This window comes from Abramis brama (assembly GCF_963993115.1).
Source record: "Abramis brama genome assembly, chromosome: 23".
NCBI classification, from domain to species: Eukaryota; Metazoa; Chordata; class Actinopteri; order Cypriniformes; family Leuciscidae; genus Abramis; species Abramis brama.
In genome coordinates, this window is record NC_139985.1 from 23,751,159 (window position 1) to 23,777,719 (window position 26,561).

At 37.5% G+C, this 26,561-nt stretch overlaps 1 protein-coding gene across 1 annotated transcript; it reads left to right on the forward strand.

The window, feature by feature from the left end:
* The first annotated feature begins 755 nt into the window (after positions 1–755).
* On the forward strand, positions 756–25,601 carry LOC311074055 (dysbindin). The gene is made up of 4 exons (XM_084100322.1): positions 756–1,040; positions 20,934–21,083; positions 21,912–22,055; positions 24,309–25,601. Exons 1-4 carry the CDS (start codon positions 998–1,000, stop codon positions 24,569–24,571), a joined length of 600 nt encoding a protein of 199 aa, XP_083956448.1. The 5' UTR covers positions 756–997; the 3' UTR covers positions 24,572–25,601.
* The last annotated feature ends 960 nt before the right edge of the window (positions 25,602–26,561 follow it).

Genomic DNA, 26,561 nt, shown 5'->3' on the forward strand with positions numbered 1-26,561 from the left:
ACATTTACACAAGTGGCAGTTTTTAACTGTAAATGTACGACGGTAACACTATGCACAATAGCACCTAAAGTTACACCTAAAGTTAATATTCAGGTCAGTATGAAGTATAAATAAATAAACAAAAACGAACCCTGATCTTACTGGTTTTGTTTAATTGCCACTAGATGGCGCTTTGTATGTATCTTAAAACTAGACTAAGTGCACACAAAAATGTTGTACTTCATATGTTGTACTGCAGCTGGAAGTGGTCCAAATCCAAATTTCTCCTCAAATTATTATTATTATTATTATCTAGCACACTCTTAACCATGAGGTACATCCCAGGATGATTTTTAAACAGCACTGAAATTGAATGTACTGTATATACAGTATATTATGTATTGACTGCCTTTTAGAGTTACTATCCAAAAACACACATTGAAAGATGAATGTGATGAATGTGTGTATACGCACAAACACACACACACACACACACACACACACACACACACACACACACACACACACACACACACACACACACACACACACACACACACACACACACACACACACACACACAAGTTTAAATTTAACATTTCATCAAATGTTAAAAAAACACCCATCTCCTTTCATGGAATGACCTCTAAGACAAAGAGAGTTTGAGAGACAGAGCTAGCTTTAATTTTCTTAGCACTTCCTCTCTCGTTACATAACCCCTCCCTCCTTCCTCTGTCTGATCCCATCTGTAAATTCAACTCTCCTCCTCCTGTGAGGGTGGACTTGGTATGATCCACTTGCCCCAGACCTGAGGTCTGACTCTGAGCAGAGAGACAGACGCGGCCACTGGCGCTGCTGCAGAGGAAGTGCACGACTGAATCTACAGCCTAAAGTCTCAGAGACAGAGAGGGAGATGAGCTGTGTCAGAGTCCAGTCTTGCTCTGGGACGGCAGACTGAATTAAACTGCCGGTAAAGCACTCAGTTTTCACAGCTGTGCATCTCTGTCACTCTGGAGTCATGAGCTCAAAGGGGACGAACCTGCACAACAAACGTCTTCCCTGTGAGTATTTAACCTTTTGTTGAATTATTTTGCTCATAAAGATATGACTCTTCTTACACTCTGCTTGACAACATGCATGACAGATGACCAGTCACCAATCAATCAGTTTAGGGTTATTATTTTTGATAATCAGTTCCTAAATCGATACAAACCCTAAAAATTCCCTTTATTTCCCAAGAAGTTTAACTTTTCTGACTGCATTCCTCACTGTCATTTAGCATGCCCACCTATTATTGTAAAATAGTTATTAAACACAAAGCAATTAATGAAAAAGATTAACTGTTAAAGACTTGCAAAATATAAAACCACTGTAATTAAATACATATACAATTACAAAATATAAAACATATGACAACTTGCCCCAACCTGACATTTATGTAAAAAACCCTTGTCCTGAAAACACTACTTATCTTTTCAATTAAAATGTAATGTCATCTTATAATTTTTACCGGATGTATGCCAGTATGGTTTACTTGTTTTCAGCAAAAAATTAAATATATGCTTATGTTTCAGTTTTAGTTTCAAGAATTCATAATGCATTTATAAAAATATTCTATTCTGTTTGAATCCAGCATAAAAAAACTACTGCCAGTGAAAACAGTGTAATTTACGGTGGCCAAGAGAGCTCAAGGCACTGCAACTAAAGAAAACACCAGCAAACAGAAAAAAACACCAGCAAATTAACATCTTCATCAGTTTCAACACATGTGCTGCAAATACTCACAACACAACCAAATACAGAAACGCACTGTAAATACTCAACGCAACCAAATACAAAAAATGCGCTGCAAATACTCACAATGCAACCAAATACAGAAACATACTGCAAATACTCACACTGCAACCAAATACACAAACATACTGCAAATACTTACATTGTATATTCATACAGAAATGCGCTGCAAATACTCACATTATATATTCATACAGAAATGCGCTGCAAATACTCACAACGCAACCAAATACTCACAACGCAACCAAATACAGAAACGCGCTGCAAATACTCACAACGCAACCAAATACAGAAACACACTGCAAATACTCACAACACAACCAAATACAGAAACGTGCTGCAAATACTCACAATGCAACCAAATACAGAAACGCACTGTAAATACTCAACGCAACCAAATACAGAAACATGCTGCAAATACTCACAACTCAACCAATTAAAGAAACATACTGCAAATACTCACACTGCAACCAAATACACAAACATACTGCAAATACTCACATTGTATATTCATACAGAAATGCGCTGCAAATACTCACATTATATATTCATACAGAAATGCGCTGCAAATACTCACAACGCAACCAAATACTCACAACGCAACCAAATACAGAAACGCGCTGCAAATACTCACAACGCAACCAAATACTCACAACGCAACCAAATACAGAAACGCGCTGCAAATACTCACAACGCAACCAAATACAGAAACGTGCTGCAAATAGCACAAAGCTTTCTGCAACTGATGAAAACTCATGCAAATAGAAAAAAAACACCAGCAAATTAAGAGAACATCTTCATCAGTTTGAAAACACGTGTGCAACAAATACAATACAACCAAATACAGAAACGCGCTGCAATTTCACACAACAAGTTATGAACCTGGCTCGTTGTTGATGACCTGAAAGATTTATTTTAACATCCTGATCGTATGTGCATTGTGAGTATTTGCAGCGCGTTACTGTATTAGCCTGTCCGAAGATAAGAGGTCATTGTGGACCCTCGCCCCAGAAGAGGAGTCCCTCAGTAAGTCTGACCAGGGGTGTGAGCCCACGACATCAGTGGTCGAGGGTATTTGGGTGGATTTTGAGACTGAGGACTGGCTGATTTAATTCAGCGCTGAGGTATTGTCTCCCACCCCATTTCGGATTTTTCATCACTGTTCCTGATGGACTGTATGAACTTTCATCGCTGATTCTAGACAGCACAGACACCTGCATGGACAATGTATTGTTACCTTTGACCCTGTCTAGTCTTCTTCTGCCTCCGTCACTGCCCTGCTCAGCCAGTCCTCCAGCCCCATTTCTGCTGGAGGTTGTCAGCCTTTCGCCATCTCCTGCAATGCCAAGCACTCACGTCAAGCCTCAGGTTTTAGAAAAACTATCTGAAATGTATTTTACAATATTTGATTTATTTATTCAAAAACAAGGCAAGGATAGGCTACTAAATGGCGCACAATATTTCGCTGACTGGGATTTATAAAGGGAATTTTGCGCAGGTTCTGGCATACGTACGGTTTTATAAGTCTGAATATTTTTTGGCGTACACCATTTTTAGCTTTCGGGCACACGCACACTTTTAGTTAGGATCCTACACACAGTTTTATAAATGAGACCCCTGATAACTTGATGAACCTGTCAAAGCTTACTGGATTCTAGATTTGTAGATTTGTAACCTGACTGAAATCCCTCTAAATGAAATTGTTTTTCTGCCATTTTTAGCAGATGGGACTGTATACAATCCAAGTTCCCACACTCTCTGGTCTCAGACACACACATGCTTAGAGGTTGAGACTGGAAATTAGATTGGCCACATGAGTATTTGTTACACTATTTTTCAATTTTGCTCAAATTATGAGTACAATGTCCATCTGTCAAAAAGATTTGCACTCCAGATGTTTAGGATGGTGTCATTCATGTCCAGTGGAATGACTTATCTACAGGAATGGCACTTGTTGAATAGCACAAGTACATTTTGCAAATTGTCTTCATTTGTGTTACAAATAATTATGGTAATGTTTCTGATTTGTCAAAACAAGGCAATATGGTAAAAACTGAATGACAAAGACAGAAAAATAGACTAAATGGATGAGGTATGTTTTACTGGAAATTACACTTCACATTTTAGCGACCATTAATTCCAAAAAAGGAGAAGTGCCTACTTAATTCTGTTACCTACTGTACTGATGCATTCAAAATCAAAATTTATTAATTTTGGGCTAAAATATACTTGGTTTTATCCTTATAACTGTGTGTGTATTCAAGCATAGTAGCTGATTCTGGGTTCATAGTTGCACTAATGAAGAGACTTTTAACAAATGACACTCCACTCTGATAAAGACTGTGAATCAAACTGACTCTACAAATGCTGTCAAAAAGTATTTGCCCCTTGTCTTTTTGAGATTATGCATAACTATACAAAATGTGTTTTTTTATTTTTTTATTTAGGTGGGCAGTTCTATAACTTTCTATAATAAATACATGACATAAGATGTAAATTGTAGTTTTTTTTAGTTCATGAAGGGTAACTTTTTATAATTCATAAGTTTTGGTTGAAGATCTGATATGCCATTTAGTGTAAAATGTATAAAAAAAATACAGAAAATCAGACCACAACAAACTTTTTTCAAAGCACTATATGTATCACTTACAAGCCTTAGATGATAGCATGAAAAGTCGGGAGAAATTTCACTGAACCTACAAGGACTTTTTATCTTCTCACTTTAGGAGCTTGTATATAGTGTGGGCAAATGAATGAGAAAAAGATAAGAGATACACTCAACTACTTTTGGTCGACAGCACTTGCTATCTAGTTCCTTACTCCATGCTTCATACTTTCCTTATGACTCATTATCATGTCACTCATCTTGTGGAATCTTATAGAAATTCCTCTCAGTCCGTTTCACTCACATTGTTCTCTGGGACTTTTCTGTGAATCCCAGTATCTCTGAAAATAGAACTAATAGAGTTGGTGGTTGCTGCCTTATAAAAGATGCTGAATTAAATATCTTGGAGTTTAGCTTGTTAACAATCATTTCTTTGTCAGATAACTGAAGATATTTAGTTTCTGAGTTTCCTCATTTCCAAAACGTTCATTCATACCCACACATTCCGCACGCACATATACTCCCACTATTAATAATTCAGTTAGTTTTGGAAACCACAGTTGTGTAACCTGGATTTATGAGTTATGCAGTAACTATTTATGCTTCTGTTATTTCTATAAAAGGGTTTAGCAGACTTTCAGAAATATGCTCTGGTAATTCTCAGACACTTAAAGGGTGCAGTAAGCAATTTCTGAGAAACACTGTTGATAGTTAAATCAACCCGAACAAACACGCCCCTCCCTTCCTTGCTCTGCCCCCAAAATAATACATTTGCAATGCAAGAGTGAATGTCTCTTTATCATAGCTGAAGCAAACCAAAATAATGCATAAAAAAAGCGAAAAATTAACATACAGTACACAAGAGTATAAGCAAGAGTTTGTTTTTAGTCGCCAATGGTACCCGCTCCAGACAAACAATGTCACTCAAAACCGTCCTGTTTCTATAGCTAACATTACAACAACAGCATATCTTGGCTCTCTGTAACAGCAAAAATAAATAAAAATGTACTCACGTATAAAGCAAAAACAACGTTGTCATGAAGTCTAAGCATTGGTGTAGTAGGCAGACGACCGGACAATGAAGATGAATACAAAATCTGATTTTTTAACTGATATCACCATAAACACACACACACACACACACACACACACACACACACACACACACACACACACACACACACACACACACACACACACACACACACACACACACACACACACTTTAAATAACAATCCAAAAATACATGCTGTTTTCTTCTGATGGGTTGTACTTCATACATGATACAATAAAACTAACTATAAACAGTAATGAGATGACAAACATGACCTCACCTCATATGTAGTTACTTATGTCAGACATGCTTTTCAAAAACTCTAGCAAACCAGACTCAAAAGTATCATCACTCTCATGCACACAGCTCAGTTTGTCAATACATCAGTGCTAACCACTAGTCCATAGCTCCAAAGAGGCATGTTGTTTCTCTAAGTTTAGTGTGTAGCATTTTTGGGTACATCACCCTTCACATTAAGTGGACATACTGCAAAGTGACGACTGCTATTTAAACCGAATACAGTGTGGCATGTTTCTGTCTGCTGTTTGATGCATGGCAGAGATCATTAAAATAGGGAAACACAAATGAACAGCAGCAGCTCCAAATGACCTGACAAATCATGACATTGGTATGGCATGACATCTTTTATAACAGACCTGTGACATCATCACATTGTGCTTAGGACTGAGTGTTACATAATGATCCTAGGAGCAAATGGAAATGATAATAGACTGTTGTTATGCCTTAGATCAGCTGCACTGTTAGACTTTTCAAGGGTTTTTAACACTGTTGCCAGTAAGTTACTGTAATTAAGTAAGTTACAGTACCAAACCGTATTTCAGTTTTACAGTAAATGGTACCGTAATTGTGTAATACAGTGCATTACTGTAAAAACGAAGCTAATCAGTACACTACTGTAATTAGTTTTTTTATTTGTACTAAATATAAATTAGATTTCAGAATTTTGATATATGATTCATTTTATTTTTATCCTACATAAGTACTACTGACATACAGACCAATTAGACAAAGTTATCACAAATTACCATTTTTTTATTTAAAACATTTCATATATATCACAAAATAAACAGTATGCCAATGCTGGAAATGATGTGTGAAATTTTTACACATTAATGGGTGAGTTTAGGGATAACGTTTTTTGTGTTAATTTTACTCATTCATTGTGTTAATGATTTTAACAAAGTAAATATGTCAGAAAGGTTAGCACAAAGATGTGTAAACGTGTTAAATTAACACATTATGTGCTGTCCTTCACTGCACACATTTTTAAAAACATACATAAAATCATAAACAAAACATTAGCATTTGACTAAATGAATGTAGAGTCATTGTTTGTTTAGCTTATACAGTATTATAATGAAATATCAACCATTACATTCATAAAACTGCAGAATATAAATACATTTTTAAGCAGTCAAAAAGGAAATGTCCAACACAGGACAAAACACAGTTCTTTTCACAATACATGACACATAACCCAACCTTCAAAATAATTTCACTTATTTCCAAAAATTTGTTGGATTCATGTACACTGGTGGCCAAAAGAAGTATTTAAGTGTCTTAATGTTTTTGAAAGAAGTCTCTTTGATGCTCAAGAAACATTTCTTATTATTATCAATGTCTGACCGTCTACTCCTCCATCTTTTCTACAACATAGGAGTAAAAGTCTTCATCAAAATAATCTTTAAAAAGCCAACACAATGTTTTTGTCCACCTCTGTGAATAAATGAACTTCTCCAAAGATTGGTTCCTGTTCAGAACTTGATTGACAACATCAGAATGTTCCCTGGTCTGTATGCGTGTCCACAAACACTAATGTACTCAGTCCTTCAGAGGAGATCCCGGTTCCAACACTATGAGAGAGAGAGAGAGAGAGAGAGAGAGAGAGAGAGAGAGAGAGAGAGAATATTAGTGTCACATTATTTTTAACCTCCTTTTTTGTTAATTTGTATTATTTTCAAAAAAACTTAAGAATATATATTTGTAAACAGCTTTTGTCAATAAATAGCATACAAAAGAACTAAATTAAATTATGCCAGATTAAATTTTAATACTTACAAGCTTGTATACTTTAATACTTTTCAGCTTGTCTGCAGTGAAGGGGTACCTGTTTGAGACAAATACACAGTAAGACACATGCAAGAAATCACTGAGTGATGATCTTCACTGAGTGACCGTTCTCCTTCCTACAGTAGTTAACCCACCTGTGCGCATTAGGACCTTCCTGGTCAGGTGGGACTGCAATGGTAGAGTCTTCTGCCTAATAAAATATCAAAATAATGCAAAAATATAAAGTTAAGTTGTTTAGAATGCTCGATTTGGTATGAATGAATTAGTGAGAGTTTTACTGCAGTGCTTACCTGGATACATTTAATCTGGTGAGACTGAACAAAGACAATGGCCCATCTTCTGATTGGTTCATTTACTGTGTAATAAATATAAAGTTAGACATGATGCAAAGGTCACTTATTTGATATAAAGTTAGCCAAATTTATAGAGATTTTATAAGATATTGTAAGCTACCTAGTCTGCACCAGTGGCTCCAAAGCAATTTTCACATATTGCTAATCAATTCAGCAAACTTATCTCAAAATATATCACAAATGGCCTACCTCTGGAATCTTGCTAGAAGTCACTGGCGCGAATTGGCGCTTTGTTGCAGTTGCCTTTAAACACATATAAAAATGGAAGTAAATATTAAATTCCATTAAAAAAAACTATAATATGTTATAGTTTGCAAACTAATGCTAAAACGTTAAAACGATAAAGGTTCTCATCAGTAGGCCAACATTATCTACAACCAAAACAGAATTTCACATTAGTTTATTCACATTTATTGTTAATGTAAACGCATTGCTCGTTGGCATATTTTAACTCGACAATTCAATAATCTAACAAAGTCTGTAAAATGAAACGTTAGCTCAGTTTACCGTGGTAAAGTTCGTTACCGCCATGTTGAAGAGTAGGCTTAGGCTAACGTTATAACATAACGTTAGGTTAAACTGGGCACATTCCTGTCGACACACACAGAATGTTTTTTTTTTTTTTTACCTTGCTTTCTGCTGGTCTCTCTCTCGGTGAAGTGAATTCCGTCTCTTCCCCGGGCCCAGTGTTGCCAGATTGGAACAATTGATTTTTTACAATTGATTGGTTGGGTCCTTACATGCGCTTCGTGAGGCACACTAGCACACACACGCAAGGTCTCTCGCTCCCTCTCTCTACACGTTCTTTCCCCGGTAGACGTAGAATCCACAGCTAGATCAATGAGAAACCCTATGATTACAACGACCATCATTTGAAGTGTCACACAGGTCTGAAATTATCGTACATTATAGGATTTTTTCCATTATTGATCGTACATCGTACAGAGGTCAAAATTATCGTACAAATACGATAATTATCGTACATCTGGCAACACTGGCCAGACACGAACGGCGCGATCCAACAAAAGACGGTCAGAACCCAGTGATATTACACTGATGCTCTGGCGCGACACGACAAATCCCAGACAGTGTATATAGTGATGCGCCGCGGCCGTTATATTTCTGACGTATGGTACTCCGAGTCCAGTATTTCTGACAAGGGACAAACAGGTTTGCATTTTGTATTAAAGGTCCGGTCGCTTCAATGTGTCCAATATAGACAGCCTCTGGCAATTATAGCATTGTAGATACGCGGTGTAAGGCAAACATTAGGAAATAAAAAGCACGATGGAATGGTGCCAGCCAGAGAGGCCGTTATGTCAAATACAGTAGTATACAGCAAATTTAAAAAATACAGTAAGTCTCTGTATGTGGTGTTAGACAAATACAGTAGTATACAGCAAATTTAAAAAATACAGTAAGTCTCTGTATGTGGTGTTAGACGTCACAGAAAATTCCCATGATGCAATGGGACTCACAGTTATTTACTGTAAAGAGAAATAGCAGTATAATACTGGGGGATTTAAAGTAAATAACTAGAAATTACAGAAAAGTCTAACAGTGTGTTTTTCTTGTATGATACATAGATATAATAAGTTGCTTTGCATTTTATCAGTTATAATACTTTAATGAATAAATGTATTCATTATTAGTATATAAATCCTGGATATGTATTTAAGTAACCCATGAAATCAAAACTGGAGTTTTGTGGCAACTTTGTTAGCCTTGCGGCTAATATCTTGGTAACATGCTTGCATATTCCTTAGTATGGGTGGGTGATATACCGGTAGACATGATTAACTAACTGGTATAAATTTGTCAACCGGTAGAGATCTTGGACTATCGTCTTTATCGCGGTTACGCTCATGTGATGTTGCTGTGCTATGTGGTCACAAAAGCTTATCATTTGCATGTGTTTTTAAGTATTGCAGTGTAAAAACAAGTGTTTTTAAACTGTTGAAGCACTATAGATAGATTTCCGATGACGTCACATTTCTCCCGCAACTCCTTACGGCGCCATCTTGTGTGTCAAGCGTTTGTGTTACGGAGCATGATAATATCCTGAATCGGCATTATTCTGAACATAAAAATCATACGATTATTCTCCGTTTGGCTGGAGTTAATATTCAGTGCTGCTCTTGTGAACATTTAGAGGTTTTGTGCTCTGGAGATGTGACACTTTATCTAATCATTTCCAAGATGGGCTAGCTAAATGCGCTAGCTCTCATCGGCTGTCAAATCGCTGTACCCAGGCGGCTACTATCGACACAGCCCTTGAGAGGTGTTGGCTGGGCAGAAGCACACTCTGACGATTGTCCACCTTCATCACTTTCTCTGTGGCCACATCAGCTGGTCGAGCCAGAGGCAGAGGCTACACCTGGAGCACATCGCTCCGTGCCTCTGCTCTCCATCTCTCTCCTAAGTTACACTAAATTAGTTCGGAGCGTTGTGTTGTTGTTTTTTTACCCAGATGGTGTTGTCTTGACACTGAGTCTAAATGTACCATATAATAAGGGCTGTGCAGATATCAGCCGCCTGGCTACAGCGATGTGAACCGTCAATGCAGGGCTCCAGACTAACATTTCCACGAGGGAGAGAGAGCAAGACAGCGCTTAGTTTGGAGACGGTGAAGTCTTGTTTACATGTTCGCCTGGCTCCGAAGAGAGAGAGAGTGCGCGCGCGCGACCGGCTCTCTCTCTATCTGCTCGTTCTTTCAGTTAAACATGCACCCAGTTCATCTACATTACTCACCGATCAAATAAGACTTTGGCGGGACAAAAATTCACTTTGGCGGGCGCTAAAACAAGTTCAATGCAGGAGAATTCATGCGTGAATTTAAGTGTAGTGTATGACCATGCACTCGCACAAATGCGACCACTCAATTTCACATCATATCTTGCCTTGCAAACATCGTCTAATGTGTCCCTGTAAATAACCTTAACCTTGTCGCCAGGTTTGGAGGAATTTGTCATCGTTATCTCACACAAAAGAGTCAAAAATACTTTATATTAACTGGCTTTCTATTAATGCAGCACAGTGAATGAGCCGTGTCTCCCAGTGGCTTACTGACAGCTTTGACACACAACATGGCGGCGCGCCGCAGAGGATAATGGGTAATTCGAGAAACGGAAACCCATCTATAGGCAGCGAAAGACAACTCATTTCGCTATATGTGCAGCATGCTGTCAGAGAGATGGTTTCTGAGTGTTGTCTGAAGGGCACGTGTACACGACAATGATGTACTAAAAATAGAAAAGTTTTTCCTTTGCATTTTTTTTGGGTACAGACGGCAATGTTGTCAAAACGATCCAAGTTCACAAGGATCCGCGAAATCGATTAAAAATGTTTTATTATTCATGCCAGGCCAGTAGTTGCCGGGATCACTTTGTAATGAAAAACTATGCACCTATAGACTGAACATGTGACGTAATACACACATGCGCATGATGTTGCCATTTTCACAAATTTGTGTTTTTGTAGTTCACACAGAGACAATAACGGTATCATTTTCAAAAACTTAAACTTTGAAAGTGTGGTTTTTGGGCCAAAATGCACAAAAAGTTTTCCGGACAAAATGGCCAAAAAGCATTAAAGTTTTCCGTTTTTAGTTGAAAACGATGTAGTGTAAACTGCCCCTGAGAGACGTGATCATAGAACTCACAGACATCGCGCAACCATCAAAGAGAAGGAATCCTCGCCCTGCATTAACTGTGATCTGTTATCAGTGATCCCGCCCAACACCTCCTCGTCCTCCTCCAAAGTCCCCACCCTCACCTCCCTCTCTCATTTCCTGTTCACACTCATTCTTAGTTTCATTATCATGGACTTTTTAGTTAGTTTGTCTTCCTTTGTTCAGTTTCCCGCACTTAGCCACTTTGACCCTGATCTTCATCGTGTTTCCTGCAACCGTTGGTGACAATATCATTATCATGAAATAAAATTTGGATATATCATGATATAAGATTTTGGTCATATCGGCCACCTCTATTCCTTAGCTGACAAAGCAGAAAGCTAAAAGGAAATCTGAGAGTGTTATAGTGAGTTTACCATGTCTAAGGAGTGTTTTTAAAACCTGCTGGATTCTGGTTTTTAAAATGTTTTTAAAGTTTTTTCACATGCAGTGTATTGTCAAGCAAGCACTTTGACCTTTCTTTTACCATATTTGATGTACTTTATTATTTGTGCATTGATCAATGTTTATATGTAGGAGCAATCAAGTCTCTTCAGAAGACATTAATTAAACTGCTTAATTCATATGGATTTCTTTTACGAACTCGTTATGAACTTTTTTTAACCCATACAAATATTTATTTGGTGGAATGATTTTTCAATGGAAGGACAGCAATCTCTCAGGTTTAATTTAAAACATCTTCAATTGTTTATTGAAGATGAACAAAAATGTTATGGGTTTGGAATGTCATGAGGGTGAGTACATGATGAGAGAATATTCATTTTTGGGTGAATTAATCTTTTAAGAGCTTATAGCTGTTTATAGCTGAATACCACATCCTTCATCCAATGTCTTCAAATAATTTTTGTTTGTGGGTTTGAAAATCCCCATTTCTGGTTTAAGGTTACCATACTTGTCAAAAGTGGGTAAAATCTGTTTTAGAGAAACATTCTCTTGTCATTTTTCAATGAGAGAAATTAGCATCTGCTTTTTAGTTATATTTTAAGGTATGGTTTTTTAGTAAGTCAGGGCTTTTACTCTCAGTCCCTGAGGTTTAACTCATGAACTTTTAACTCATTCATCTGGAAAGTTCATTTCCCATGTCCTGTTTTCAAACTGTCCTCAGAGGGATGTGGTGGACTGGTTTTAGTTTGTTGTGGGGCTGCAATGCTTCTGAAAGTCAAGTGTTTTGGATGAGATGACTGGAAGAGGTTGATGCGTGGTTAAGGCCTTCCTGCTGTGGTAATTACACAAACCTATGACTGACTATTTATACAGACAGAATACATTCCTGTAGATGAGTCCAAGATCTGTTAAAATCAAGAACTGCATGACATGTTTATTTGTGTCTGAAAAGGTTAAGACTGTTGGCATGTCTCTGACAGTGCCTGTATGGATGCTGTGCCATTTCCGGTGTCATAGTGGATCATAATCCCCATAATGCTTTAGTATGTGAATCACTATGACAAAGAAAGCTGGGGGTAGGGCTGGGTGGAAACAGAGCTTTGCCTTGTATGGAGAAAATGACAAATCAGTCCTTACAGACAATCCGCCTTTCTTCTGCTTTGATCTAACAAGTCTTGCTCACCCCTCCCAACCTACTGCTGTGTGAATGGACAGCACAGTCTGAAAAAGGGGGATGAATGTGAGAAAGAGATGAGTCCAAGAGAGGAAGAGAAAAATAGAGTGATCTCATCCTCATGCGGTTGTTTACTTGCCTTATGAATGATCTTATTGGATGATTTGAGGCAGCGTCAGAAAGCCTCGTGATGAAGTCATTCACTTTAAATCAATCACTGATTTAGTCTGATTGGAAAACAGTGGCTGATCAATTGTGGAACATACTACTCCACAGCTGATCTGACTCCATCCACTACTGCACTGTTAACGTAAACTCCAACAACTGACAATCAAAATTAGCTATGTGGTTGTTAAGGTTTTTTGGGTGGTTGAATGGTGATGGTGGTTGGTATACACTTGTGATGCTGCCTGAATCATAATGACATCGTTTTCGTTCATTGCAAGAGGAGAACTGCCCCCCCCCCCCCACCACCACCACCACCATGTTGTGCGGTGGGGTGCAACAAAAAAGGAGACCCCAAAATATCCTTTTACAGGTTACCTCAGGACGAAAAAAGATGCCGTAATTTGCAGGTGGGACGGGTAGGACATGTCCCCAACACTTTTGAAACATCTCGCGGCACGAATGTACCAATACAAATAAACAAAACATCTCCAGTCAACAAGCAGAGCATTCATTTCGTTCATTTGTTAAATAAGAGGCGATCTAGCGCTGAAATGTATTGTTTCTGAAATCAAGTGATCAAAGTGCTCGTTGCCGCTGCGATCAGTGGCGCGGATACTGTGTTTGTTTGTGGCTCGCGTACAGTCTTCACTCGGACGCGCGCTTCAATGTGGAGAGACTCTCTATTCGTTCCAGTGAAATTACAAAACAAACTGCACACAAACACCCTGACTGATATACAACCACTGATAAACATAATCGGTTTTGATGAGAAAAAAACCCAAAAAACTATATGAGTGCAGATTAGAACCCAGAACCTCTGACACACTTGGCAAAAGTTCTGCCCCTGGACCATTTAAATACACACTTAAAATAGTCGGATCAACATATAATATCATTGAATGCCAGGATTGGTAGTTCGGTAGCAGCGGACAGAGGCTGGAAGTACGCATCAGGTATCGCGTAGGGATCACACCCTAACAATATTATTTGTTGAAAGTAGCGTTTCTTTTCATGGCAGTCGATGTGCGAAATGTTGTCTTTAGTAGCCATTTACTGTATCTGTACGAAGCTGTAAATAGTAGTAAGCTAGCTAGTTAATGCTTGTCAGTACCATAGACAGTAGGTACTCAAGATGGCGGCAGTCAATTGGAAAAAGAGAGGATGACGTAGGAGGTCACGTGACTGATATTCATGTATTGCTGCCTACAAGTTGATATGTGACCCTGACGCCAGGAACACCCGAGAGCTCTGCCAGATCTGCCAGCTGACATGAATAAACACCATGTCCACTGCACTGGCATTTTGCACAGTGCAAGAGTGGCCAACAAAATTTTGTTTTCTAAGCACAATAGCTCAGTCAAATCACATTTTCCCTGACTTGCTCCTTTCTCGATCATATCAGAGAAAATGTGATTTGACTGGAAGGGAATGCCAGAGAATAAAACAAACTGCACCCCTGAGCAAAGCACTTAACCCTGCGTCATTTCAGAAGCATCAAGTCATCATTTTATTTTCACACACATGCACACACTCAAATATGCACATGGCAGATGCCAAGGACCGAGTCATACCACCCTGGTTATGCAATATCCATTCATGGCATGTCTGTCGAGTTTTAAGTGCCTCAACCTTTCTTAACCTTTTATATAAACACAGGCATATGTTTTTAAATATTAAACTTGAACAAGGTCATGGAAAAATGCAAGAGGAGATCCCTGCAGTGTTCAAAGAGCCGGGTTTATGTGTTGAATTGTTTGCCATTTGGATACTAGAATGCCACTGTAGGTGAAGACTTTATTTCAGTTCCACTGTGATGAATTCCTGCTTCAAGCCTAGTTTGTCCCTGCAGGATTGAAGGAATGTTCTGGGTTTAATTTACGTTCAAGTGTAAGTTTGCTAAATACATGTTATTCATCTTATTCTGAACAATACATATGTATTATTTTTAAAAATGTGTTTTAATCTCATAATATTTTATCAAAATGTCATAACTTGATCTAGTGGTGACATATGCTGGACTTCTCTAATTATTTAGTCCACCAAAAGCTCAGCCCTTCTCATACAATTGACTGCTAGTCCATATCCACATTTTAAAGAATCAAGTCCCCGCTCTACATTTTCTCTTTTTTGAAAACCTGACCTGTTTCACTCAAATGTATAACAAAAAAAACAAAAAAAAACCTGTTGCTACTTTCATTTCATCGTAACTTTAAGCTCTTTTGGTAGCATCTGTGACATTCTGTTGATTACCAAAAAACAAACAAACAAAAAAGGTCCCCACCCACCACTGTTAAAAGGATGATTTAGACAGCTTTACTACTCAAATAACTATTTTTGTATAGGTGAGAACCAATATAAGCTCTGGATGGAAGAGGAGCAGTATCAGGGTACAACACAATCATATGAGCACCACATCTCAACTTTTAAGAATCTGAATAATGTCATGAGAATTTGAAGAAAGTCAAGCAGCTAGATCACATGAAGTTTCATTTTGTGACAATTTTTGATCTTGTGATATTTTGTATAGTTTGACATTTATGCATTTTGAATCTATTAATGGAAATGGAATGAACTTATTTACGGAAATGAATCAAGTTCACAAATTTTTTACTACTAAAGTTTAAACGAGAGATTACAACATCTCTGTTAATGCTCTCATACTCGCAATCACAAAACTGATTTAATGAAAGTACATTAAAAAGAGCTTTAAAATCATTGGGTTATTCATAATGTTGCTCAATTTTATAAACCATGCGATGATAAACCATCACAAATATTTGTTAAATATTCAATTTATTGCCCATTCCTAAGACAAACTTGTTTACACACACTTTGTGCTGAGCCACACAGTACTGTCAGAAGGAAAAACAAATGGGACTCCCACCATTCTGGCTGCAATGGTCAGCTAGAGCAGATCTGATTAGTTATTCAGAGTGACAGCACTGTGGCCCCTGGATGCCTCCCGTCGTCCTCACTGCCACCACCAGGCGAGAGAGAATGACCCCGTCTTACACAACTGCCTACTCTGGCGGTTTGCCTGTCAAATGTGATGACTCATGGATTCTTTAACATAAATAAAAAGGAAATAAAATCATCACAGTCTTACAGGTTCTCCATGGTGCAAAAGTATTTTGCTACCCTATGAGATATTAAAGAGTTTATATTTGTGATCTTTCTTTTTGGGAGTGTCTAAAAGGGGTTGTTCATTCAAAAAATAAAATTCTGTCATAATTTGTGTACTTTTTCAGCAAAGTACATACGGGCAAGGCCACAGGCCCCGATGGCCTCCCAGCCTTTCTGCTCAAAAGCTGTGCAGAAGAACTAACAATGGCATGGTGCCCTATCTTCCAACAGTCGTTATATACTCACACTGTCCCAGCTCTGTGGAAGAAATCAGTTATAACTCCACTGCCTAAAAAAAACAGGCGCCTCAGATAATAATGACTTTCGTCCCATAGCTCTAACCTCGATTGTAATGAAATGTTTTGAAAAATTTGTTGTGTCTATACTCATGAAGGATGTAGAGTCAAAGCTAGATGTGTACCAGTTCGCCTATAAGCAAGAACGCAGCACTGATGACGCAATCCTTTGCATCTCACACTTTATTTCTAAGCACCTTGAAAACATAAGAGCTTATGCTAGAATCTTGTTTGTCGATTTTAGTTCAGCCTTTAATACAGTGCAAACTCATGTGCTTTTAGAGAAGCTTAAAAACATGAATACTATCTTAATTAAATGGTTTTATTCTTTTTTAACTAACAGGGCACAGCAAGTGAAGGTCAATAGGACGCTATCGGAGATCAAATACTGTAACACAGGAGTTCCTCAGGGTTGTGTTGTATCACCAATACTCTTCACATTGTACACCAGTGACTGTAAGAATGTACACTCTAACAACTATATAATGAAATTTGCTGATGATACCGCGATCCTGAGGCTTTTGTACAAGGATGCAGACTCCTCTGTGTACCAAGACGAAATAGACACATTCGTTAAATGGTGTGACACCAACCATCTAATTTTAAACATTCAAAAAACAAAGGAGATGGTCTTCGACCCGAGGCAAGTTACAGACCACGAGCCAGTGGTCATTAAAAACCAGGAAGTAACTCAGGTGTACAAATACTTAGGTGTCCACATCGACAGTCTTCTTTGCTGGAATACACATGTTGACAACCTGTGCAACAAACTGCAGCAGAGGCTTTATTTTCTACGGCGTCTAAGGTTGTATGGTGTGAGCAGTCAGATCATGATGATCTTCTACCATGCAATATTGGAGAGTGTCATCAGATATGGAATTAGTGCATGATTTGGCAACTTAACAGTTAAGCTGAAAAATAAGCTCGCCAACATGCACAAAACAGCCATGAAAATTATAGGGAGGAGAGACTATGAGCCTATACAGAGCCTGTATGATCAGACAATTATGAAACAGGCTATGAAAATTAAATCAGACCCTCAACATCCCCTCTTCCCTGAATACGAAACCCTGCCATCGGGAAGAAGAGTCCGTGTACCAAAATGTAAAACTAATCACCTAAAATTATCATTTGTGCCAGCCTCCATTAAGCTGCTGAACGATGTGAAATAGAGCTGAGTACAATAAATATGTGAGCACTTCAGCACTATTGCAGTAGATCCCGGTGCAATAGGGCAACGTGCAATAAACATAGTACCTTAGCTTATGCACTTTACACAAACTTCAGTGCAATGGAGCAATGTGCAACAACCACACTAGCACTTTAATCCATGGAACTGTGTTGTCAACAATGCCCTTTTTTCTTCTGTGTTTTTTTTTTCTTTTTTCTTGTGAAGTACAATATTTCAATGCTTCTCAGGTTCTTGTCGATGTCTTTTGTGATGTTTTTTTATGAAGCAACTCTGCACTGTGCCCAAGCAGAATTTCCCCTTGGGGACAATAAAGTTAACCTACCTACCATTTACTCACCCTAATGTCCCCCATTGACTTTAACTGGATGAAAAAAAAAAAAAAAAACATTGAGACATTTAAAAAATATATATGTTTGTAGGTGTTCCACAATAGAAAGAAATGCATTGAGGTTTGAAAATATATGAGACATCTGCTCAAACATTGGTGGTGGAGGATGGTCTCTGTAATGTAAACACATGTTGGCAGTTGGTTTTGGAAAGTTACTGCACAGTGTTAAATGAACTCTGCCTATAGATATGGTTCATAAATGCTGTACTTGGTGCCTGGTCTGTTTCAAATTAACTTTCCCCATTCAGATCATGGTACCTTTATCTTTACTGATTTTTATTAAGTAAATGTCAGAATAACTTTTTTATTGTTAATAAAAAAACTACAGTGATTTGATCATAAAACTAAGCATATAACATATTATTGGGAGTTTTTTTTTTTTTTTCATTTTATGTAAACAGTCTTTTATGTAAAAAGATTTAATTGATTTACATTACAAGCTATCAGAATTTCATCTTAATTTTTGGCCATATAAATTGCATATATTTGCTCTTGTTTTTTTTATAGCTCCGTATTCTCCTTTATCATTCTTTATCAAATGAATCATAAAAGTCTGATGTATCAAATATGACAACAAACAACACGTATCGAAAGTAGAAAAAAATGGTGGGCCAGAAAAAGCTGTTTGATTTTATTTTATAATGGCACCACCACATGGGGCCTAGTACACACACACACGCACACGCACACACACACGCGCACGCATACACACGCACACACACACACACACACACACACACATATATTTTTTTAATAAAAAAAAAATCATTATGTATATTATTACTACTGTATATTATAATATATGTATACAGAGGTCAGCATTTGAAGTGGATCAAAACATTTCATCCAAGTTATACATGAATTTTGAACAATACCTGACAACTTTGATTAACTTTTTTGATCCACTTCAAATGTTGACTACTGTATGTGTGTGTATATATATATATATATATATATATACAGAGCCTGGGACAATGTTCACAGTTATCCCCCTCTGTTGACGGCCTTGTTCTACGGCACGTCTTGAAGCAGCTGAATGCGATCAGCTCTCCTAGGACAAACCAGATAATCTTTACATTATTCCTATTTTAGACCAGGTTTAAAAGGCAGATCCAATTATTTCAGGCTCAGCCTGTGCCTTCTAATTATGGCTGAGTTGCGGGACACTGTCTCTGTGAGGCTGGATGTATTAATGACTTGTGAAAGGAAAAAGAATGCCATTCTCTAACACTTTAGAGCTGTGGTGCAAGCTTTAGGGCTGTTATTTCAGTTGAACTGATACTTGCCCCGTGTCACTTTTCAAGGACAGTGAAACACAAATGTCAGGCTGAACATGTCATACTGACAACCCATAATTGTTGCTTGTGTGTATGTTACGTAAAAAGATTTTTATGCAATAAAAAAATGCATAATGAATGCACTCTAAATACTACATCTCTTAAATGTTTATAAAACTGCATCTGATGAAAGCTGATATTGATACTAGGTTTCCAGCGTTGCTTTACCCAGAACTGGATGTTTATATTTTGAATTGCTTAGTTTCTGGGTTCAGGGTGGCAGATGACTCATATTGTCTATTTCGAGATGGTTGTGCATGTGCTAACACACATTGAGAGGACTCCGTATATAGACCGGTGGTCAAAGGTCAGTTTTCTTACTTTCTGCCAATATTACTGTCAAAAAACACATTTATACATGTTTTTAATGTATGGTAAAACATGTTTTATATGATTATCAAAACAAGACATTGATTACTGCTTGTTCAAGAAAGTATTATGGCAGTACCATGGTTTAGTATATGTGTTTAAATCACACTCCAAGGTACAGTATATATAAAAAGAGCATGACGTTTCAAATAAAACTTGTTTTGAAGTAAACAGAAATTGTTTAGTGTCTTTATCAACCATTTTTCCCTTTGAAGGTTTTAAAAGTACTCTGGAGACAATTTGTTAGCTATTTTGTCTCTATAAAACAGACACACAAATGAACATGTTTACATGATGTCCTATATTTAAAAGGAATAATCTACTTAAGAGCCTAATACACACCACCTATATATTCATTCCAGCTTGTCACATAAGGCTTAAGTAAGGAATGTTTATCTGTCCTCTGACTCATCAGTCCTTCTGAACAAACTGATACACAATGTTCATATTATATCTGTAACACTCTCATACATTCCACAAATGTTTATTTTGTCTTAGCACATCATGTTCTCTTTCTAACCTTTTTACTTTCATTTAGGCTACTACAAAATTGGCTGAAGTAAACAAGGCACACAAAAACTGTGAACCACTGGTCCTAATTTTATTAGAAGAGATATGACTGAATGGACATGCATAATGAATGCACATAACTGCACATAACTCTAATTGTTGCTCTGAACAAACAATCAAAAAACAAATTAGATCTCAATGTAATGATAGAGTGAGTATAGAGATTTCAAGTAACTTATGCCCCCTGCTGGTGGATTGTTGCTGTGTTTTTGGAAGAAGGTTCTAGAGTGCAGCTTGCCCATTCAAAGAATTGTAGAACTAACTGTTGCTTAACATTTAGAAAATGTGGTGTTAAGCAAATATCCTCTTAATGGGTGCTGATGTAACATGTGACTGAAGTTACTGTCCCTGTTTTTGCTGATAGCGGAGACAGAACATGCACAGAGAGTCCCGGACACAGAGTCGGCCCAGCAAATGAGGCTGAGGGAGAGACAACGATTCTTTGAGGAGGTGTTTCAACACGATGTGGATGTCTACCTCTCCTCTGCACACCTGCAGATAGATTATAAGAGACGTAAGTTTGAACACACACATATATGGGTGACTCGTTTCATTTAAAAAAAAAAATATATCATATAATTTTGGCTATACAAAGTTTACAGGTAAATTTAGGAAAATTGCACTTTACACTTTTTTTTGTCAAACTTATTTAAGGAAAAACAATATCTCTGCCAGAGTGACAGCTTGAAGATCAACAAATGTTATAAATTTTAAGATTATTACACCAAGATCAGAAAGTAGATATGGAGTCATGTAGACCAACTGTTTTTTCAAAGTTCAAAGTTAATTGACTGCAAGCTAACTTGTGTTAGCTTCAAACAGTAAGAACTGTCATTATCATCTCTCTCTCTCTCTCACACACACACACACACACATACTGGTTTCCATGTTTAAAAGCGACTTTCCTTAGACATAATGATTTTTATACTGTACAAACTGTATATTATATCGTCCTACACTAAACCTAGACATCACAGAAAACTTTATACAATGTTAAATCTACAAAAAACTTTATATGATGTATACGCTGTTTCCTCACCGGGCCCAAAAAAATGTCCCCAGGAGGTCAAAAATGACTGGCATTACTATCCTTGTGGGGATAACCATCTGGTCCCCATAACGTAGGGAATACCAGGTACACACACACAATATTAATAGATCAATATCACACATTATAGCAAAATCCACTTAAAGGTTGAAAGACCACAATCTTTAATTTAAGACATGTGATGATATAGATGAAACGTACTTTAAAGAAGATTATAAGTAGCCATATATGCAATATTCACATCTAATCATTTTCTTTTCTTCTCACATGTTGTGTCTGACCCTTCTATTGCAGCTCCCTTAGGAAGCATCTCATCAATGGAGGTGAACGTCGATATGCTAGAACAGATGGACCTGATGGACATCTCTGATCAGGAGACCTTGGATGTCTTCTTCAGTGCCAGCGGAGAGGAAGGAGCACTGACATCTCCTCTTCCAGGTATAAACTCCACACCAGTCTAAATGGCCGTTCACACTGATTGTGGGTCCACAAGTTTCTGTATTGCTAGGTGGTATTCCTGCTTGACTACAATATCTAACTGTATCAGGTGACATGGGCTCCACTGTGTTTATTGCCATTTGGTGTTTGCATAAAGTAGAACTATTCTTCACTGCATTGCCATCAGTCTCTGTTGCTCATGACACCTGAAACTGACATCTTCTGGTTGGCTGCTTTGTTGCAGCAAATTGCCGGCAGTGTAATTGTTTCCTAACTAGGTGCAAAGTTCCCTGTCTTTTTTATATCTACTGAAAGCTAAATAGTGCTCGAAGTGATAGTTACTACCAAAAAGATCATATTTTTTTCCCAATGTAATAGTATATGGAGTGGCATTGTGGACTAATACAATTTGCCAACCTGTTCTCATGGCAGAACTTGACAATTTAAGGAGGTGGTGATTTCAAATTAATTTGTATGATGTAATTCACATGGAAACATACAATTGTTAGAAAATAAGCATAAAGGTCCACACCTACACAGCTAGTAAACCATAAGCAGATTGTATGAAAACGTACAAATGAATTAGTACAAATTCATCTGAATTAGCAACCAAATCCTCAAAACGTAAAATAGTTAGGAATTGCTGTGAGTGTGTGTTAGAATTTGCACCCAGGTTGACACAACAAATATAGCAACTTTTGGTCCCACTTTATATTAAGTGGCGTTAAGTACTATGTACTTACATCAAAAAATAAGTACAATGTACTTATTGTGTTCATGTTGTATTGTAAAACACTTTTGCTGCTATTGAGGTGTGATACGGGTAAGGTTAGGGACAGGTGAGGTGGATTGGGTAGGGTTAAGGTGTAAGGGGTGGGTCAACTGTGTAATTACAAATGTAATTACATAAATTAATTACAGCTATAATTACATGCAGGAATTTTTAAAATGTAAGTACAATGTAAAAACATGTAGTTACACAATAAGTACATTGTATCAAATTATTAATTTCAATGTAAGTACATAGTACATAGTACTTAAAGCCACTTAATATAAAGTGGGACCCAACTTTTGATATATTCAGAGTAGCATGCCAGCAACAAAGCAACCTCATTTTCAATGAGAGTTGACGATTTTGGAAGCATACCTATGTTCACGGGGTCTTATGTTCCACAGATGTATATGACTCATAATGAACATAATATGTTCCTAGGTCCTGTTCCCCAGTTCAATGGTCTGTTAACACACATTAAGTAAACCTTTTAAAAGTTCAAGACTCATTTTCCCAGAGCCATAATAATAAACTTCTATCCCTATAGGGATATAGGCATATCATAAGGGCTATAACCTTTTGTGATTCCATTACTCCAACCATTTGTTTAGTTTCCTCAACTCTAGGCAGGTATGTGTGTCAAATCGCTGACGGAGAGATGAGAGAGCAAGAAAGGGCAACTGGTATTGTGTATCTGTTCTGTATCGAAAAATCTATATTTCTGACAACACTACATTTGGTTTATTATTTCAGATGCCTTTTTAAGACTACAACTAAAAAAAAGTATGTATATATAAAAATGTAACCCACCAAAATGGCTAGTAGGAATGACTGCTTTACACACCACTGCTGAAATCCACCCAAATTTGGCGGGTCGGCGTGTGTTAGGAACCTTTTCATTTGTATTTCTTATTTACCATAAAACAAACTGGGGGACACAGGGCCCTAGGAACATAGGACCCTTTTTCATGTGTTTATTATGTGCCATATGAATCTGGGGGACATACGAATGATCCGGATGATTTCTGGCAAAATGAGTGATAGAGACCAACAATAAAATAAGATCAACTATATGCAAAAAACAAACAAACAAACAAAAAACAGTGATGCAATGCAGTGAGCACTGAAGTATAGACAATGATTTGCCTCATACAGCTGCATACTGCAGTTGAGTTGAAACATCCACTAGCAAACGTGATTTGTTTTTGTCAAACCAGACCATCCCAGCAATTACTGTCAGGCTTAAGTTGTGATTTCTTAGAACAACTATTTCAGTGATGTCTGTCAGGTGGTAAGAACATTTTCTATGTGCTGTTAAATAAAGATTGCTTACAGTACCAAAAAGGAATGCTTTCTAGTAAAACCAAAAGAAGTGTCAAAAGAAACAGTCACTCATTGTATGCTGAAGCTATGTGGCTCAAAAAAATCTTGTAAAATTCCATAGAATTCCATAGTTAACAAATAATCAATTTCTTCTCCAGCACTTGGTCACACTGACATAAAAGAGGATGGATTGCGGAGAAATGACGTGTCCTTGAGAATTTCTGACCCTTGTGAGATCAAAACACGTATGTTGTCCACTTCTTCAAACTCCACCTGTGACAGTCAGGCCTCCAATGAGGACGGATCAAACACTCCTGTCATCCAATCAGATGATGAAGACGTGCATGAAGATAGCCTGTTGCAAACAGGGGTGCCCACAGGCAACAATGAAGAGCCCCTGCCCTCTGACCTCTCATTATAACCTGCCTTGCCATTTATTACTGACGGTTTGGGAAAAGTTACATGTCTAGGTTGAGACTGTTTTAGGGTTGGGTTGCGTGGTTTTAGCCATAAATCAATCTACCAAAGACCTTCACGAACGTTGCGAAATGTAACACATACAAGGCCACTATTACGCTACACAGGGAGTGTCACACTTTGACAGACCTGCATTTTTGTATTGTCATTTGCGTCTTATCATTTAACTGTATCTTTTGCTCTTTTGGGGAAACAAATATCTGCAGGTTTATTGACACCACATACACACCACAACAATTTTGCAATTCTTTTTTACAAATGCTGATCTGTAGCGACACTAAATGCAAACAGGGGCAACTAAATTGAAAACAATGAGAGACTAAAACTGCTGAGGTGAGTCTCACACAAACATTTCACCTCAAATATCAAAAGAAAAGAAAACAGAGAAAATTAAGCCTTCTATTTATACCATTTGAATTGCTTAGTTTCTGGGTTCAGGGTGGCAGATTTTTGGTTTCATAATTTATTAAGGAAGCATTTCATAATTTTCATTTTTGGTAGAACTATCCGTATAAGGTTTTTGTATCTTGCCATTATTTTACATTTATGCATTTGGTAGACACTTTTATCCAAAGTGTCTATTGCATTGAAGATATGCATTTTATCAGTTCATTCATTACCTGGGAATCAAACCATGATCTTGACGTTGTTAGCACCAAGGTCATGCTCAACCTTTTCCCCTTCTTTCCTCTTAACCACCCAAAATGTAACCTGGATACTATGAACTCACAGTCATGTCATGCACAACCCATTATGTAACATGCACTGATAGACTTCATTTTATTTAAGCAAAATATTATTATTTTTTATTCATTTTGATTGGGAGTGAAATATGACCCATTCTTGACAGTTTTTGTGAGGCCTAAACCTGTTGGGTGTGTAGGTTAAGAATGTCAAGAAATATGTCTTCCTGTCTGATGTCCAAAACACCTTATGCTTTGCTATCAAAATAAAGCCAAATGCCAAATAAAGAGTATTGGTATTTAATTATTTATTATTTAATTGTTTCTCATATTTCCAAATATGAGTGAAGAAACTGATTGAAAAATATGCAGGTCTGAGGTTAACCCCACTTTGATATATTTAACACAGCCAAGAGTATAATACTAATAATTGATTACATTTATATAGCGCTTTTCTGGCTACTTAAAGCGCTTTACATATGGAAGGGGGAATCTCCTCAACCACCACCAATGTGCAGCATCCACCTGGATGATGTGACGGCAGCCATACTACGCCAGAACGCCCACCACACACCAGCTTATTGGTGGAGAGGAGACAGAGTGATGGAGCCAATCAGTATATATAGGGATAATATGGACGCACTTTCTCATGTCTTATTGTTATGTTCTACCTTTTAGTCTATTAGTAAAGTAATCAAAATTGCTAAATAACATATACTATACTATGTATACTTGTGCTTTCCACACGTATACTATGTGTGGAGAGCAATCACTCAATATTATTATCTAATTTTTGACATAGGTGGCTTTTAGAGGCTTTTGCAATCAGAGGTCTTCATTTGTAACAAGGTTAAGCACAGGAGAGCAAACCTTTACTTCAAGGTCCCTCCGTCTGCGTGTTCCAGATTAAGGATCTTCTGCACCTACTTCAGGGCCTCATCTTCGTGTCCCAGATTTTAGGACCCTTTGGTGCTCCAGGAGATCAGCATCCCACAGAGCTTCGTGTTCAAGGCAGTTGAAACGGATTCCGGCTCATTTCCGCACTGCATTGTCACCCAGCACAACCAATGGAAGATGTCACCGTCATCGGACTGCTCACTCGACCACGTGGAACTTAAATATCACTTAACCAAACCTCTTTCCAGAGATCTTGGCATTGTTGTATATTATCAGCATAAGGTTTTCTATTTTACATTTACATTATGGTAATATAGCTGATGCAAGTTAATAACAAATTATCTATCGTTTTTT